General features: G+C 39.3%; 1 protein-coding gene across 6 annotated transcripts in view; it reads right to left on the reverse strand.

The window, feature by feature from the left end:
• Positions 1 to 16492, reverse strand: part of LOC132827649 (rho GTPase-activating protein 44-like) — a 309700-nt gene that overhangs the window by 17278 nt on the left and 275930 nt on the right. For 5 of the 6 annotated variants that reach the window (XM_060844241.1, XM_060844240.1, XM_060844238.1 and 2 more), the window contains exon 17: positions 3472 to 3693. The exons of the other annotated variant lie outside the window; for it this stretch is intronic. In XM_060844241.1, coding sequence (XP_060700224.1) covers positions 3472 to 3693 — 222 coding nt within the window. The remainder of the gene's footprint in view (positions 1 to 3471; positions 3694 to 16492) is intronic. 6 annotated transcript variants of the gene reach the window in all.

Genomic DNA, 16492 nt, shown 5'->3' on the forward strand with positions numbered 1-16492 from the left:
TCATCTTTGATCTGTAAATACAAAGTGCTGATACAGTTTTTATATAATTCATTATTTTGGCAAATATTTTTGACTTGTAATTTATAAGATTTTTTTAGAATTAGTGGCAATGTGATTGTGGACAAATGTAGTGGTAAAAGTGAACTGCAGTCAGGTAACTGGATTCTTCGATTCTGAAAACAATTAAGCAAGGAACCTGTTATTCAGCCTCTTTCTCTGGCACTGTTATCAGTGAGGACAAGAGAGGTTTCTTTATCTCAATCATGCCTGAATCAATTATGGAACAGGACTTCAGACATAGTTGATAAAGGAGTTTTGTTCTTTGTAAAATTAATTTTACAAAAAAAAATCTGAAGCATTCAAATTAAGTAGAAGTCTCATACATGAAATGCAATGTGGATAATAAAGACAATGGGATGAAATGAACTGGGTCAGTATTGGAGTTCAAGCTGCTACAGTATATAGTGAAATGACCACCTTCCCATTCTGAGAAATTACTGTTTCCAATATCTGATGAAAAATAAAGATTTTCTTCAAAGTTTATCAGTTTGTGAAAGGAGAAATTATTAGTTTTGGACTAAATTAATTGCTGAATAATAAGACACATTGAAACAATAACAATACCAGGGATATACCATGTGTATAAAATAAATGGACCGATTTGACAAAATCCATGCAGAAAATTAGAAGTTAATTGAATTTTTTTCTAAAAGAAAAATGTTATTGCAGGAAGGTAATAGAAGCATTTAAAGAATTTAATTTGACTGCTCATGAACACTTAACTTCAGATTGTTAGTATTTATTATTTAATTAAACAGAGGTACAGGATAAAAGTCTTCCAAAATCAGTGATATTTAAGTCAATAACAATTAATAAAAAATGAATCTCTAACCAGCTTAGTTTCACACTAATCAGGGTTTGAATTTGGAGTGATTTAATTTAAAGTCTTGTGGATTTTTCTGATCATTTATGTTTTGATTTAATTTGTTGGGTGAGTTAATCCACTCGAAAACTTTGATTAAAAAATACCCGATTTGAAAAGAATCATAATTGTTTCAAATAAATGGTTCGTGCCTGTGACTGCTCAAATAAACTTCTGAATGAAATAAAGCAACTTTGTGCCTTTCTCCTTAATGACTTGACAAGTGCTTTCCTGTAAGTCCAGTAATTATCCAAATGTATCACTTACTTTATTTTGAAATGCAGTTCAGTATACTAGCTCATTGTAAACAACACTAAAGTAACAAACACTGGTTTCTGTATGGAGTCATTATACCCCAGGTATTCAAGCTTGAAATCAACTATCTATTAGCTGAATTATCTGATTGTCATTTTTAAAACATGCCAACATGTTTATAGATTGACCTCTAGTGGTAACTAAATTAAATCACACAAAAAATGCACAGAGCATCTACACCATTATTTTGTATCTCTGTGTCTTAATTAGATTGAAGTTAATTATCATTAGCCCAAGGGTATAATGGACTAAATGGCGACTGCTTGTTATTTGGCAGAAGAACTAGAATGACTGCACATTCCCCACCCCAAATAGATGTGGTTTCTATTGTACAATGACAGTCGGCATATTAGGAACCTAAGAACAGGAAAAAGCACTTCATTATTTTTTGCCTGTTCTCATCATGGTTGATTTGTATTTTATTGTTCAGTCCCTAGCCTCTATTCCACATTATTTAATATTCTTAAAATCTAGCCATTTCCTAGTTTTGTAATGTTTAAGTAATCCAGCTCTAGAACATTTAAGGAAGAAAGGTTCAGATTTCCACTATCTTTTTTTATGAAGAAATGCCTTCTACTTTTACCCCTGAACAGTATATTTTTAATTTTAAGCTTATTTCCCCTTGTTCTGGACTTCTCAAACAGACAAATAATTTCTTCTTATCCACCCTACCAAATACCTTAAATGTTGCAAACACAATGATTCTGTCGCTCCTTAATCTTCTATTTATATGGGAAAATAGATCTATTCTGAAAAACCTGATCATATAATTTAACCCTTTTATTCTCAGGTCCATTCGGTGAATCTGCATTGCAGTTTGTGGGCGGCACGGTGGCACAGTGGTTAGCACTGCTGCCTCACAGCGCCTGAAGACCCGGGTTCAATTCCCGACTCAGGCGACTGACTGTGTGGAGTTTGCACGTTCTCCCCGTGTCTGCGTGGATTTCCTCCGGGTGCTCCGGTTTCCTCCCACAGTCCAAAGATGTGCGGGTCAGGTGAATTGGCCATGCTAAATTGCCCGTAGTGTTAGGTAAGGGGTAATGTATAAGGGGTATGGGTGGGTTTCGCTTCGGCGGGTCGGTGTGGACTTGTTGGGCCGAAGGGCCTGTTTCCACACTGTAAGTCTAATCTAATCTAATCTAATCTAATCTAATCTAATCCTCCGAGACTTGTATGCTCTTGCTGAGGCACAGCAACAAAAACTGAAAACAGCAGGATGGCACGATAGCTTAGTGGTTAGTACTCCAGCTCCAGAGTTCTGGGTTCAATTCCATCCTCTGGGGACTATCTGTGTGGAGTCTGCACATTCTCCCTGTGTCTGTGTGGGTTTTGTCTGGGTGCTTTGGCTTCCTCCCATAGTCCAAAAGATTAGGTGGATTGTCCATAGTGTGAAGGCTAGGTGAATTAGCCACTGGAAATTCAAGGTTATTGGAGGGGGGGGGGGGTCTGGGTGGGATTTTTTTGGAGAGTTGGTATGGGCTGAATGGCCTGCTTCCAAGTTGTAGGGGATCTATGATTCAAAGGTCCAACTTTGCATCACTCCCAGTATTTTGTAATCCTGCTCCCATAAAATGAAAGTCAACACTTCATTCACCTCTTTAATTATTTTTCTACCTGTCCACTGGTTTATAGCAGCTCCTGTCAATCTCTCTGCTCCTCCACAGTTTTAATTTCTCACCAGTTAGAACATTCTCTGATTTTTCCCAGCTTGGCAGAGGTTGAACTCACAGTTCCTCACCATCATCTAGAATCTTGCTCCACTATCTATCAGTGTCACTTCACAACATGCAGCTCCCATCTCCAGTATACTGCTTTCTGTAACATCTAACCTTAATGCCAGCATTGGATAGACACCCTCTAATTCCCCTTGTCAAACATTACATCACTACAGGGTTTTCTTTGTGGCCCTCAAAGCTGTGCAATATTTTCATACCACTGCCCTAGAGCTGTCACCATTTGTCTGATGGTATTGTTTAACGTGCTGCCCAAACAAACACATTATGCACAACTTCGTAATGCACAACTTTAGGTGCAGTAGGGTCGGTCACTTCTCATACCACAACGCATTGAGTAATTTGTGTTTTTGTACTGATGTGCACCAATTCCTGATTCAGCTCGCTCCATGTGCCAGAAGCTCAGGTAACAGTCAAACAGAACGACAGGAGTGCGAGGAGAGGAAAGGAAAGCTCCAGAAGCTTGCTGACACAGACACAGCAGCTGCGACACACTCTTACCTTGCACGTTCAGCCCTGGGTGGTGGGCCACTAGGAGGAGGAGTGGGGGAGGGAGAAGAGGAATTTTCTAGAGACTGCTCAGGGATTGGCGACTGACCCGAAGCGGCAGGTTCGGCGGGCGGAGGAGGGGGCTGCGTGCCGGGTGGGGTGGAGGATGTTTTTCGGACTCCGGAGGAGCCTCTGCGGGCCACCCAGGATGTGTCCATCACCCTCACACCCATGCTACAGGAACACAGAGACACCATCAACACTTCAAAGAAAAGCATGCTCAGCTTTAACAAAAAAAGTAGCTTCAGAGGTATAGAGACAGAAGTGAAATTTTTACAAAATACATTTAATTACAGTTAAGAAAAGGACAGATTGAACAGTAATTATTGGTACTCCTGAGTTACAATATAATTACCCAGGTTAAAAAATGTCAAATTAATAAAATTTTTGGAACACATTACTTGTGAATACTAAACCTAAAGCCTGACCATCAGAATTTTTGTTGCGTTTTTGTGTGGCTTCTATACTTTTACGAATCATACTGATTTTTTTGCTAAACAGCAGTACTGTTATATTGGTTTCCAAGTAGTGCACCTTTTGTGGATAGTTTTTTTAATTCCTGGAAATGCTAGGCTGGTACCTGCACATTAGAATGACGCAGTGGAATTGGAACAACAATGAACTGTGTACATTAGATGAATGGCCCACACAGTGACGCACACAGCACACTATTAACCACTGACCTCGTGAAGTTTCATTAAGTTTGTTTGAACAGCAGAATAATATAATCAGAGAATCAGAAGCTTGAAATAAGATGGTTTGCTGAAAAGGAACTTTATTGAATTTGTAAAATAACTAACATAAGATACTCTTTCAATGCCCCTCCCCCACCCTACGTCTCTCTGCCCAGAATTCTGTTGAGAAAAAAGAGGACACTTTTCTAGCAGGCCTGGAACATCATTTTACACATAACTCTGTTCCTAATGTTTTGATAAGCATCCCATTAAGCATATAAACTGCAATTGCTCTGCCTTTTTGAAATCTCTGATGTTTTGAATTTTTTTTGTAGCAGATTCTCAGTTCAGCAGGTTAAGTTGCCACTCCATTCTTTAAACAAAATTACTTCAAATGCAGATGAGAAAGTAAATAAAAAGCTATAGTTATTCTGACATCCAGGGTCAATAAAGCATTTATCGTTGTCAAGGAATTTTCAAGTCAAACAGATTATAGTCTAATGATTGTTAAGTGAACTGTGAAGCGTACACAATGCATGTGTTGTTAAATGACCAGGCTTATTTTCTCCTGGATTTAAAAGGATTACATCTGTGGCATCTGTTGTGCAATGATTTAAATCAAAATGCTTATGTGGCACACCCACTGTCACACAGAAATCTTATAATGGTTCAGGCATACATATCCATACATTGTACACACATACAAGCCAATGTACATACATGCATATATGTAAGCACACACATTGGAAATAATATCTACTTAAATAGACCTTTTTTTTGTCTGTGAGAAATAAGGATGTACTGTTACATTTTAAATTTCTTGTTCTCTCATGGTCTGTGTTAAGATCGAATTTAGGTGCAATAGGATTTCAGTATAAGTGATTTTAAAAGTGTTCCTTAACATAAAAATACGCCTGATAAGGAAGTATCTCTCAGTAATATCTCAAAATTTGCAGATGACACAAAACTGCATGGATGAGCTCTGAGGAGGATGCTGCGATGTTGCAGTGTGATTTGACAGGCTGACTGAGTGGGCAAATGTATGGCAGATGCAGTATAACATGAATAAATGGGAGGTGTTCCACTTTGCTAACAAAAATAGGAAGGCAGATTATTATTTGAATAGCTGTACATTGAGAAAGGGGAATGTTTAATGAGAGCTGGGTGGCCTTGTGCATCAGTTGCTGAAAGTAAGCATGCAGGTGCAGCAGGCAGTAAAGTCAAACTGTATGTTGGCCTTCATAGTGAGAGGATTCGAGTACAGGAACAAGAAAGTCTTGCTGCAATTGGAGAGACACACCTGGAATATTTGTGAGGAAGGATGCTCTTGCTAGAGAGGGAGTGCAGCGAAGGTTCACCAGATTGATCCTTGGAATGGCAGGACTGACATATGAGGAGAGATTGAGTCAGTTGGGATAGTATTCCCTGGAGTTGAGAAGAATGAGGGGGAATCTCATAGAAACATGGCCAATTCTAAGGGGACAAGACAGGTTAAATGAGGGAAGGTTTTCCTGATGGTGGGAGAATCCAGAACCAGGGATCATACTTTATGGATAAGGGGTAAACCTTTTAGGACTGAGATGAGGAAAAATTTCTTTACTCAGAGAGTTGTGAGCATGAGGAATTCACTGCCACAGAAAGTGGTTGAGATCAAACATTATTTGTTTAAAAAATGGTAGATATAGTTTTTGAAGCTAAAGGGATATAGCGAGGTGGGGGCGATTAGGTTATTGATCTTGAAGATCAGCCATGATCATATTGAATGATAGAGCAATTCCACTCAAGGGGTCAAATGACCTACTCCTGCTCCTGTTTTTGATGTTTCTACGAAAGTTCAGCACAGAAGTATCTCACATGAATCTAGTGACAATTTCATAATTTTTATCCAAGAGGGTTTACTTATCACTATTAAAATAAAATGTTAGCTTTGAACCCAATGTTTATGGAAATCTCACTCTCTGGCATCCAGAGTTTAGAATAACAAGTGATCAGTTACAAGAACTAATTGTCATAGTGGCTCAGTGGTTAACTTTGCTGACTCACAATGTCAGGCGGTTGTGTGGAGTTTGCACATTCTCCCTGTGTCTATGTGGGTTTCCTCTGGGTGCTCTGGTTTCCTCCCACAATCCAAAGGTGTGCAGGTTAAGTGAATTGGCCATGCTAAATTGTCCATAGTGTTCAGGGATGTGTGGGTTAGGGGCATTAATCAGGGGTAACTGTAGAGTAATAAGGTGGGAGAATGGGTCTGGGTGGGTTACTCTTTGAAGACTCAGTGTGGACTTGTTGGGCCGAATGGCCTGTTTCCACGCTCTAGGGATTCTATGAACAACTCATGAAACAGCGAAAGTAATAATATGCAAATGCAGTAATTCTAATTCTAGAGCTATAAATTGAAATGCTATAATCTTGACTGTCACTAGCTGAAATGTTGTGCTATTTCTACCCACGCATGTGGGCTTTGTTTACAGAGAAGCTACATTTTGCATTGAGTGATGAATATTTTCTAATTTAAAGTTAAAACTAACTACACTTTTCAGTGCCAACCCCGAATCAAAGTACTGCAGATGTTAGATATCTAAACTACAAACACAAAACACTGGAAATCTTCACCAGGACAGGCAGCATCCATGGAGAGGAAAGCAGCATTAATGTTTCAGGTCTACAATCTGCACTAACTCTGAGGAAGAGTCAGTGACTTATGTTTCTCTCTGCACAATGCTACCAGACCTGCTCAGCATTTGCAACACTTCCCATTTCTATTGGATCAAAAATAATCACTTTTTATTCGCCCTCCAAAAAGTAAACCAGATTGCTCATCAGCTTTTCATTCCCTTTCAGCAAGAAACCCGACAACAGCTGTCTGACATCTGGTTTTGGTACAACATTAAACATGAATTTTAAAAGAGTTACAGTATGGAGAAAACAAGTTTAACTTTGCAGAGCTGGGAGGAGATTGAAGCCCAGGAGTTAGTTCCACTGAATTGAGGGTTTGTGGCAGTGAAGTCACTCTTGAGGTGGTCACTTGCCAACAATTTCTTTACAGGGGAACATGAGGGGATTTAGGAGGCCTGATTAAAGACAACTTTCATCAACCTTATTTGCACTCCAGCAGTCCCGAGAACCAGTCAGGAGAAAGAAGAGTGAAGATTAAGGAAGCCACATTTAATGAAGACAAGACTTAAATAGATATTTACAAGGCAGGCATGAAATGAGGGGAATGTGGCCTGTTCTGCTACAATGATAGCTGTCGGTCTGAACAAGTTTCCTGTCAATTGGGATGTTCAATGTATCAGATTGGCAGCGTTGGCTGACCATTCAGACTGATGGACTATTTGGCCAATGAGCTGGAGCCTCCTCTAGAAGCACTTTAAAGCTCCCTCCTTTCCTGGTACTCATTTCTGTACTTTTAAAATAGAGCTGTTAAATAATCACAGCTGTCTGCAATATGTTGCTCAATGTAAGTTTTTGTTCAAATACTGAATGCTGACAATGTCATTATCAAAACAGTTACTTTGAAGCTGCATACTGAAATGTTCATGGGTTCATGATTATATCAGAAATAACTCAGCTACCGAATATGGTTGGGCATATTGCGCTGTATGTGTTACTGGTCTTGAAGAGAGTTCATTTTTTAGGGCTACATGTGCTGTGCTTTATGATATTACAATTATTAGAGTCATAGAGATGTACAGCATGGATTCAAACCCTTTTGTCCAACCCATCCATGCCGACCAGATATCCCAACCCAATCTAGTGCCACCTGCCAGTGCCCGGCCCATATCCCTCCAAACCCTTCCTATTCATATACCCATCCAAATGCCTCTTAAATGTTGCAAGTGTAACCAGCCTCCACCACTTCCTCTGGCAGCTCATTCCATACACGTACCACCCTCTGTGTGGAAAAAGTTGCCCCGTAGGTCTCTTTTATATCTTTCCCCTCTCACCCTAAACCTATGCCCTCTAGTTCTGGACTCCCCAACCCTAGGGAAAGGACTTTGTCTATTTACCCTATCCATGCCTCTCATAATTTTGTAAACCTCTATAAGGTCACCCCTCAGCCTCCAACGCTCCAGGGAAAACAGCCCTAGCTTATTCAGCCTCCCCCGATAGCTCAAATCCTCCAACCCTGGCAACATCCTTATAAATCTTTCTGAACTCTTTTATCTTTCGCAACATCTTTCCGATAGGAAGGAAACCAGAATTGCATGCAATATTCCAACAGTGGCCTAACCAATATCCTGTTCAGCCGCAACATGACCTCCCAACTCCTGTACTCAATACTCTGACCAATAAAGGAAAACACACCAAACGCTTTCTTCACTATCCTATCTACTTTCAAGAAGCTATAAACCTGCACTCCAAGGTCTTTTTGTTCAGCAACACTCCTTAAGACCTTACCATTAAGTGTATGAGTCCTGCTAAGATTTGCTTTCCCAAACTGCAGCACCTCGCATTTATCTGAATTAAACTCCATCTGCCACTTCTCAGCCCATTAGAATATAGGCCTCAGTGGCTAGGTTAGCATTTATTGCTGAGAGCAGTCAAAAGTCAACCACATTGCTATGGATCTGGAGTCACATGTTTGCCAGACCAGGCAGGAATGGCAGTTTCCTTCCCTAAAGGACATCAGTGAGATGTCAATCGAAATGGATGTATGGTCATCATTATATGCTTAATTCTAGACTTTTATTAAATTCAGTTTCCTCCATCGGCCACAACAGGATTCAAACCTGGGTTCCCAGAACATTAGCTGGGTGTCTGGATTAACTGTCCAGTTTTAATATCACTAGGTCATCAGCTTCAATATGCTGTGGCCCTTCAAGCTGCACACACACAAATCAGTTAAATTTGCTGCAATGGCTGCTTCATACTTGATAATGTATTTTACTGTTTTAAATGGGCGAATCCATGGAGTTTATCAATGCCTGAGTAACTGATTTTAAACCATATCAAATGGTGGCAGTGGTGAAAAATTAGTGGTGTTTACATGTCATGATCAATAAACCAGAATTTGACCATGTAAGAATTGAGGCCAGGAGGCGGTTTCATGGTAAACATTGATGTAATCATACTGACTGAAGTGTTTGCAAAATGCAAATTAGCAATCCTCAGAAAATTGTTAACTATTCATTATTGGCTAATATTGACATGGAATAAGTGCCAATATATTGCTCCTGTGAATTCTTAAAGACATATTCCTACAGACATGGAGAGCCATGACGGAACCTACGACTGTAAAGGTTTCAGCATATAAAGGGTTCACCAATTCCAGAGGCAGGATTGATGGTGCTGGAGTACAAGTACAATCAACCCACCTGGGCATCTCAAATGTTGTCTGGATAGAGTCAAACTCCAATGTTTGTTTGTTTCCCTGACGTGTTAGTATACAGAACCATACTGTGTATGTGACTAATGTATATTTATAAAGATCATATTTATGAATAAAGTGTTTTTTGAAATTGAAAAATATCTCAAATGTTGTCCATCTTGGACACTGATGGACCAGCAATTGCAAATATAGTAGCATGCCATGAACTTGCACCAGTCACATTCCATGGAATCAGTAAAGTACCAGAGACACAACAGAAACTGCAACAGGCTGTTTAAGAAACAGTTACAGGACTGCATATGAAAGACTGGGTGGGGCAAAAGAATCATCTCTCTGTTGAGCAGAGAAAATTGAAAGTCAAGAATCAAAGGCTGAATTCTTAACTCTGGATAAATCCAAACTTGAGAATACTGGGCATCTTACATGCAGTCTTTAGATAATACCTCAGTTTATATTACAGAGATGAATGAAAAGATGAAAGAGAAAGAAAGGGAGCAATATGAACTACAGGCTCTGTATCATCAGATCAATGAAATGATTGGAGGCTTACAGCAAGATCTTGAACAACTCACATGCAAAACAGCACAGGCTTAGCTAGAGCGGTCACAGAAATATTGGCTTGAGCTCAAAGGACTGCTTGAGAAAATGATAGATCTGCAAAAACTGGTGTAAGGCCAAAATGAACAAGGAGCTGCAAATCACTAATGAGACAATTCTTTCAGAGGTAAATGCTGTTAATGATGCTCTGGTGCAAGAACTCAAGGATGTAAAAAAGAAACAAAGGTCCACTGAAGCAGCATGAGGAAGAAGCCTGTGCTTTAAAGAAAATTTAAAAACCTGACAAATTTGGAGAGGCTGAGGAGTTGTTCAGCAGGATTTGAAGGAGAAACTATACTGGACTAACACACGGCAAAAACTTTGTTAGAATGATAAGAATCCAGAACGTAAAACTAGAAGCTTGAACATGAGTTGGAAATCTTAAGGAACTTTGTAAATACCAAGAAAATATGAACTATCAAAACAACTCCAGGAATGAGATCAATTAGTGACTAATCTGGAACAAAACTTGGCTGCAGTACATCATAATAAGCAAATTGTGGGACAGCAACTGCAATCCATAAAATAAAAAAAAAATGACAGCACCAACAGGAATAAGAAGCAACATCAGCAATGACTGTACACAGGAACAGTGCCTTCGGACACAGTCACCATTGTGAGATTTGAATATACAGGTCATTCTGCTATAATGTGCGGTTTGTTAATGTGAATTCCCTGTAACACGATTGATAAATCAGGGACACTCTAAAGCGTGAACTTTGAAAACATGTATTGGTTATAATGTGATTCTGGCCCCATTTTTTTGAATAGTGCTGCCAATACATGATTTTATTATAACTCGGGATTGCATGAGAATGGAACTATCGTGTTATAGCAGAACCGACTCTATCAGCAAATTATTGGTATGCTATGGAGACTCATTTATTATGATAAATGTTTAGCCTTCTTTTGTAAAGGAAGGGTTTCTTGCATATGTACCTTGCCTTTACAGAGTTCACCTTTAAGGAGGCCAAATGCTGTGTGTATAAAATGATGAGACTCTGCTGGACAGTTACTCTGCTGTGAGTCTACAAGTTAATACATAGATATCAGCTGATATCTGGTACGATGTGTTTTAATAAACTAACCCACAGAGACCTTGTCTATCCCTCAGAAACATGCCATAAATGCTGTTCTTTTATCCACTTCTCACATTCATGGATTATTATGTTTCTCTTTTTGCAGGAATAATAAGAGTAATTAGCAAGTACTTGGACATTGCAGACTTGTACATGAGATGGGTATTCCAGGCTGTCACAGAGGAATGTAATCCAAAGGACTAAAATTGCTGAGGCAATTGCCTGGTTTTGTTAGATAACATCTATATACCTAGTAAACTGAATTGAGACATACAACTTACAGACTCTACTTACAACTGGAATAGTTGCTAATTTCAAAAATATTACATTATCTAACAGCAGCTATGCTGTAAACTAATGTAGCTTTGGCTTTGCAGTTTTCAACCAATTGTGGGTGGGGGGAGGGTTTGAAGGGGGCCAGCTTTCATTCTATTTGGCTACTGACTTCACTGTGAATGTGTTTTCTCCATAAATTCTGTTCCACTTTGCCCATATTTTGCATCATACCTGGGCTGTACAATTAAACCACAGATAACATAACAAATGGCTTTATCCTGCTGTTGGCAACCCACCAAAAGAATGGACTCATGCCAAGTGTCCAGTCTGGCAGTTTTCAAAGCTGGCAGGCAAGGAAAAGGGTGTGTGTGTGTGTGTGTGTGTGTGTGTGTGTGTGTGTGTGTGTGTGTGTGTGTGTGTGTGTGTGTGTGTGTATACAGCAGCTCTCTAAGGTTCCCAGGTAAGGGTGGAAGTCTCATCCTAAATCAATTAACTGCCTACGGGCACTCCATCTCCACATCTGCCAATCTCCTACTGAAGTGCTGGGATATAAACTCCTAATATATTGTTAATTTTATATTTTGGTATATTTTATATAAATTATCTATAGCTCATTTCTGTGTGCAAAGAATAGTAGGAAACCCATTCCCACTTTGTCAGAGGTATGTTTATTTCCTGTCTACATACCAGATTTTTTTGAATGCTGTGGGAGTAAATTGGATAAACAAATCCCTTGGATATTACAGTTCAGGGCCTGAATGTAATGTGATTGAGATTTTGTAAATTTCCATTGGTTTTTGCCCAGGTTCCATTGCAGTTGGTTGACCTAACTCTAAACATCAGGGAATTTTAATTGTAACTTCACTTACGCACAAATCCAATTTTTTTCTGCTCTAGACCATCCTTTATGCTACTTCAGGCTGTAGTTCACACTTATTGAAGCCCATCCATAAACAATGGCCACTTCACCAGTCAAAACTGTGAGAATCTGCCTATTGTATTGGTTTAGAAAAGCTCTCACTTTCTTAGATGCACAGGCACTTGTAAGCATCTTGTAAAAGGTTTTTCATATCAATTATATTAATTTGCTAAGTTAAAAAACTAACATATATCAATGAAACTATTAAATACTGAAGAATAAATCTTTCTCAATTCATTTTCATTAACCTTAAATCTTAACTCACAATTAACTCTTGTTAAAAATGCTCATTTTAGGTGTTGCATTCTTTCCCAGCTGTTTGAATAAATACCAGTTTACCAAAGTTAAATATATCAAGGAATACATCATCATAGAATGAAATAAAACAATTGAGTTACAAAAGAACATAGGAAACAGGGGCAGGAGGCCATTCAGTTCTTTCAGCCTCCGACACACACTGGATTGTGGTGATTTCTACCTCAATGCCATTTTCCTGCAGTATTCCTGATATCTTCAATATCTAGAAGTCTATTAATCTCTGTCTTGAATATACTTAATGATTCACCCTCTACAGCAGACAGATCCAAAGATTCATCACCCTCTGAGTTAATAATTACTCCTCATCTAAGTCCTAAATGTTCTACCTCTTATTCTGAGATTGTGTCGAGCTCTAGGCTCAATCTGCCAGGAAATACTCTTCCAGTAACTGCCCTGTCAAACCCTGTGAGAATATTGTATGCTTCAATGAGAACATCTCTCATTTTTCTAAACGCAAGAGAATATAGAGACTCAGTCTATTCAAGTTCTTCAAATAAGAAAATTCCTCCATCCAAGAATTCATTGAGTTTACCGTTGCTATACCTCTTCTGTGTTCATTAGGTAAGAGGTCAAACTACACACAATACTCAAGGTGCAGACTCACCAAGGTTCTATACAAAGGTTACAGCAAGGTTTTAATAAGCTGCCCAATTGTCCTATTTGATTATCCAAATTAATTTTAACAAAATTTGGCGACAACCTATTGCAACAATTTCAATCACATTACAAGTTCATTGTGCCCAAAGCAAAAAATTCAACCCCCACGACATGAAATTCTTCTCAAAGTCCTTAATTTAGAAGGCAAGAACATCACAACTGAACTCATTGTTCTTCTTTACCAGGCAACAATAAGTCTGGTAAAGCTTTAATTTTTGAAAAGATCTTCTGAGAAATGGTTCTCACAAAGACAGGTATAAATCACCAAAAATCAAAGATAATTTCTGTGGAAATTGGAAAACTAAAACATGAACCTAAAGTATTATGTTGTAGCTCCTCATCTTAATGGAATATGTGGCACAAGAGATTCAGGGGCACTTTAGCAGTTTAAATCCAAGTAAAGTAAACGAGAGGATCAGGGAGGAGTGTGTGCAAATTGGAAAACAATAAATAACCTGAGATCAAATAAAGTGTGGATTTTATAGTCATAGAGATGTACAGCATGGAAACTGAACCTTCGGTCCAACCCGTCCATGCCGACCAGATATCCCAACCCAATCTAGTCCCACCTGCCAGCACCCGGCCATATCCCTCCAAACCCTTCCTATTCATATACCCATCCAAATGCCTCTTTAATGTTGCAATTGTACCAGCCTCCACCACTTCCTTTGGCAGCTCATTCCATACACGTACCACCCTATGTGAAAAAGTTGCCCTTTAGATTTCTTTTATATCTTTCCCTTCTCACCCTAAACCTATGCCCTCCAGTTCTGGACTCTCTGATCCCAAGGAAAAGACTTTGTTTATTTATCCTCTCCAGGCCCCTCATAATTTTGTAAACCTCTATAAGGTCACCCTTCAGCCTCTGACGCTCCAGGGAAAAATCCTCCAACCCTGGCAACATCCTTGTAAATCTTTTCTGAACCCTTTCAAGTTTCACAACATCTTTCTGATAGGAAAGAGACCAGAATTACACGCAATATTTCAATATTTTGATAGACAAAAGTTCAGAACCTTTTTAAAGTATTAAGGGGATCAGCATCTGCCTCTCCCCTTAAATACAGCAACTCAGAATCATGTTTAATTGTCTTGTAATCAGCAAATTGTTTGGTTTCTAATTCTCCCCACTCATTCAAAATTACAGGTACAATTCACCACTGTTGGCACAAATCTGTCAGAGCAGCCATTGCCAAATGCATATGTATCTATCTATATATTTGATGAGAATTTGCTATCTTGATTAGGCCAAAAAGATCTCTGTTCTCTCATATCTTTGCATTCAATAAATGACTTTCAAAGTGAAAACATGGAGGGTTCAAACCAATGTCAATGTCACAACAGAACTACAATAAAACTAATCAGTATGTGATAAGTTAGTCAGGGCAGTGTCGGCTTCCTGTAGCTGACCAGTGTCCCAAACTGAAGGAGGAGGTCGGATCAGCTTGTGTTCCTGCTCCTGATCCCTATCCAGTATTCCCGACTGAAAGTCTATGAGCAAGTGCTGGAACAGGATAGGATCTAACTTCATATCAGCCTCACCAGTGTGTTGATATTCATTATGTAGGTTTATGTATGGAGAGTACAGATTGGGGATAAGTGACTGACAAATCTAGGTGACTGTGTAGCTATACATTAACAAGAAATATACAAATTCATGGAAGGAGAGGAAAGGGGCAAAGAAACATACAGGAAAGCACCAGCAGGGCTGTGAGCTGTGAATTTATATAACCTGTTCCACATTAAGTCAGGGACTGTCTACAGGATAATTATACTATTTCCAAGTGCATTGAACCATGCCACAAAATCAGTTTTATGATCAGAGCTTAAGCAACTTATTTCAATTTTAACATGGGGTTATCTCTGCCTACCCAACCATACTAACATAGAAACATCGAAGACAGGAACAGGAGTAGGCCATTTGACCCTTGAGCCTACTCTATCATTCAATATGATCATGCCTGATCAAGCTCAATACCATAATCCTGCCCTCCCACTATATCCCTTTAGCCACAGGAGCTATATCCTTCTTGAAAACATAATGTTTTGGCTTCAATCAATATCTGTGGCAATTGATCCCACAAGCTCTGGGTGAAGAAATTTCTTAGTCCTAAAAGGTTTACTCCTTATCCTTAAACAATGACCCTTGGTTCTGAACTCGTCCACCATTGGGAACATCTTTTCTGCTTCTAAGCTGTCCAGACCCGTTAGAATTTTATTGGTTTTTATGAGATCCCTCCTAATTCTTCTAAACTCCAATAACTACAATCCAACTGACTTAACTTCTCCTCAAAGGTCAGACCTACCATCCCAGGAATCAATTTGGTGAATCTTTGCTGCACTCTCTCTAGAGCAAGAACACCCTTCCTCAGATAAGGAGACCAAAACTGCACACATTTCAGGTATGGCCTCACCAATGCCCTGTATAATTGCTGCAAGACACCCTTGTCCCTGTACTGAAATCTCGCTATAAAGGCCAACATACAGTTTTCCTCCTTTACTGCCTGCTGTGCCTGTGTGCTTACTTTCAGCGACTGGTGCACAAGGCCACCCAGGTCTCATTAAACATTCCCCATTCTCAATTTACAGCCATTCAAATAATAACATACCTTCCTGTTTTTGCTGTGGATATGTGGATAACCTCACATTTATCCACATCGTACTGCATCTGCCATGCATATTTAATGCAGCATGCATCCTGCATTGCTCCAAATCATAAATAACAACTATAACTCACCAAAGGTTGAGCTCAGATAACAACTATAGGAGAGATTTGCATGATTGTGGGAAATAGCAGAGGAGTATGACTATCTGAAGAGATTGGTATAGCTGCAATTGCAGGCGCCATGGGACAAGTGCACTCAAACATCGCCGAGTCCTCTGCTGTATTTTATACAGATGCAATGTACTTTACAACACTCCAAGAATGTCTGCAGAACTCTATTTTTATTTCTCGGTGGGGCTGCTTTCCAACTTGGTGAGGTGCCAAGTCATGTTCTCTCTAAGCTGTGTGAAGGTTCTGCATATAGTCTTCGGTGTCGGTTCCAGAAGTGGCTTCAGAGGCCTGTGCAAGTTTGAGGAAGAAAGTTTGAGGGAATGCTGTTTCCAAGAAACCTTCCCATTGTCT

This window comes from Hemiscyllium ocellatum, chromosome 25, assembly GCF_020745735.1.
Source record: "Hemiscyllium ocellatum isolate sHemOce1 chromosome 25, sHemOce1.pat.X.cur, whole genome shotgun sequence".
In the NCBI taxonomy this organism is placed as follows: Eukaryota; Metazoa; Chordata; class Chondrichthyes; order Orectolobiformes; family Hemiscylliidae; genus Hemiscyllium; species Hemiscyllium ocellatum.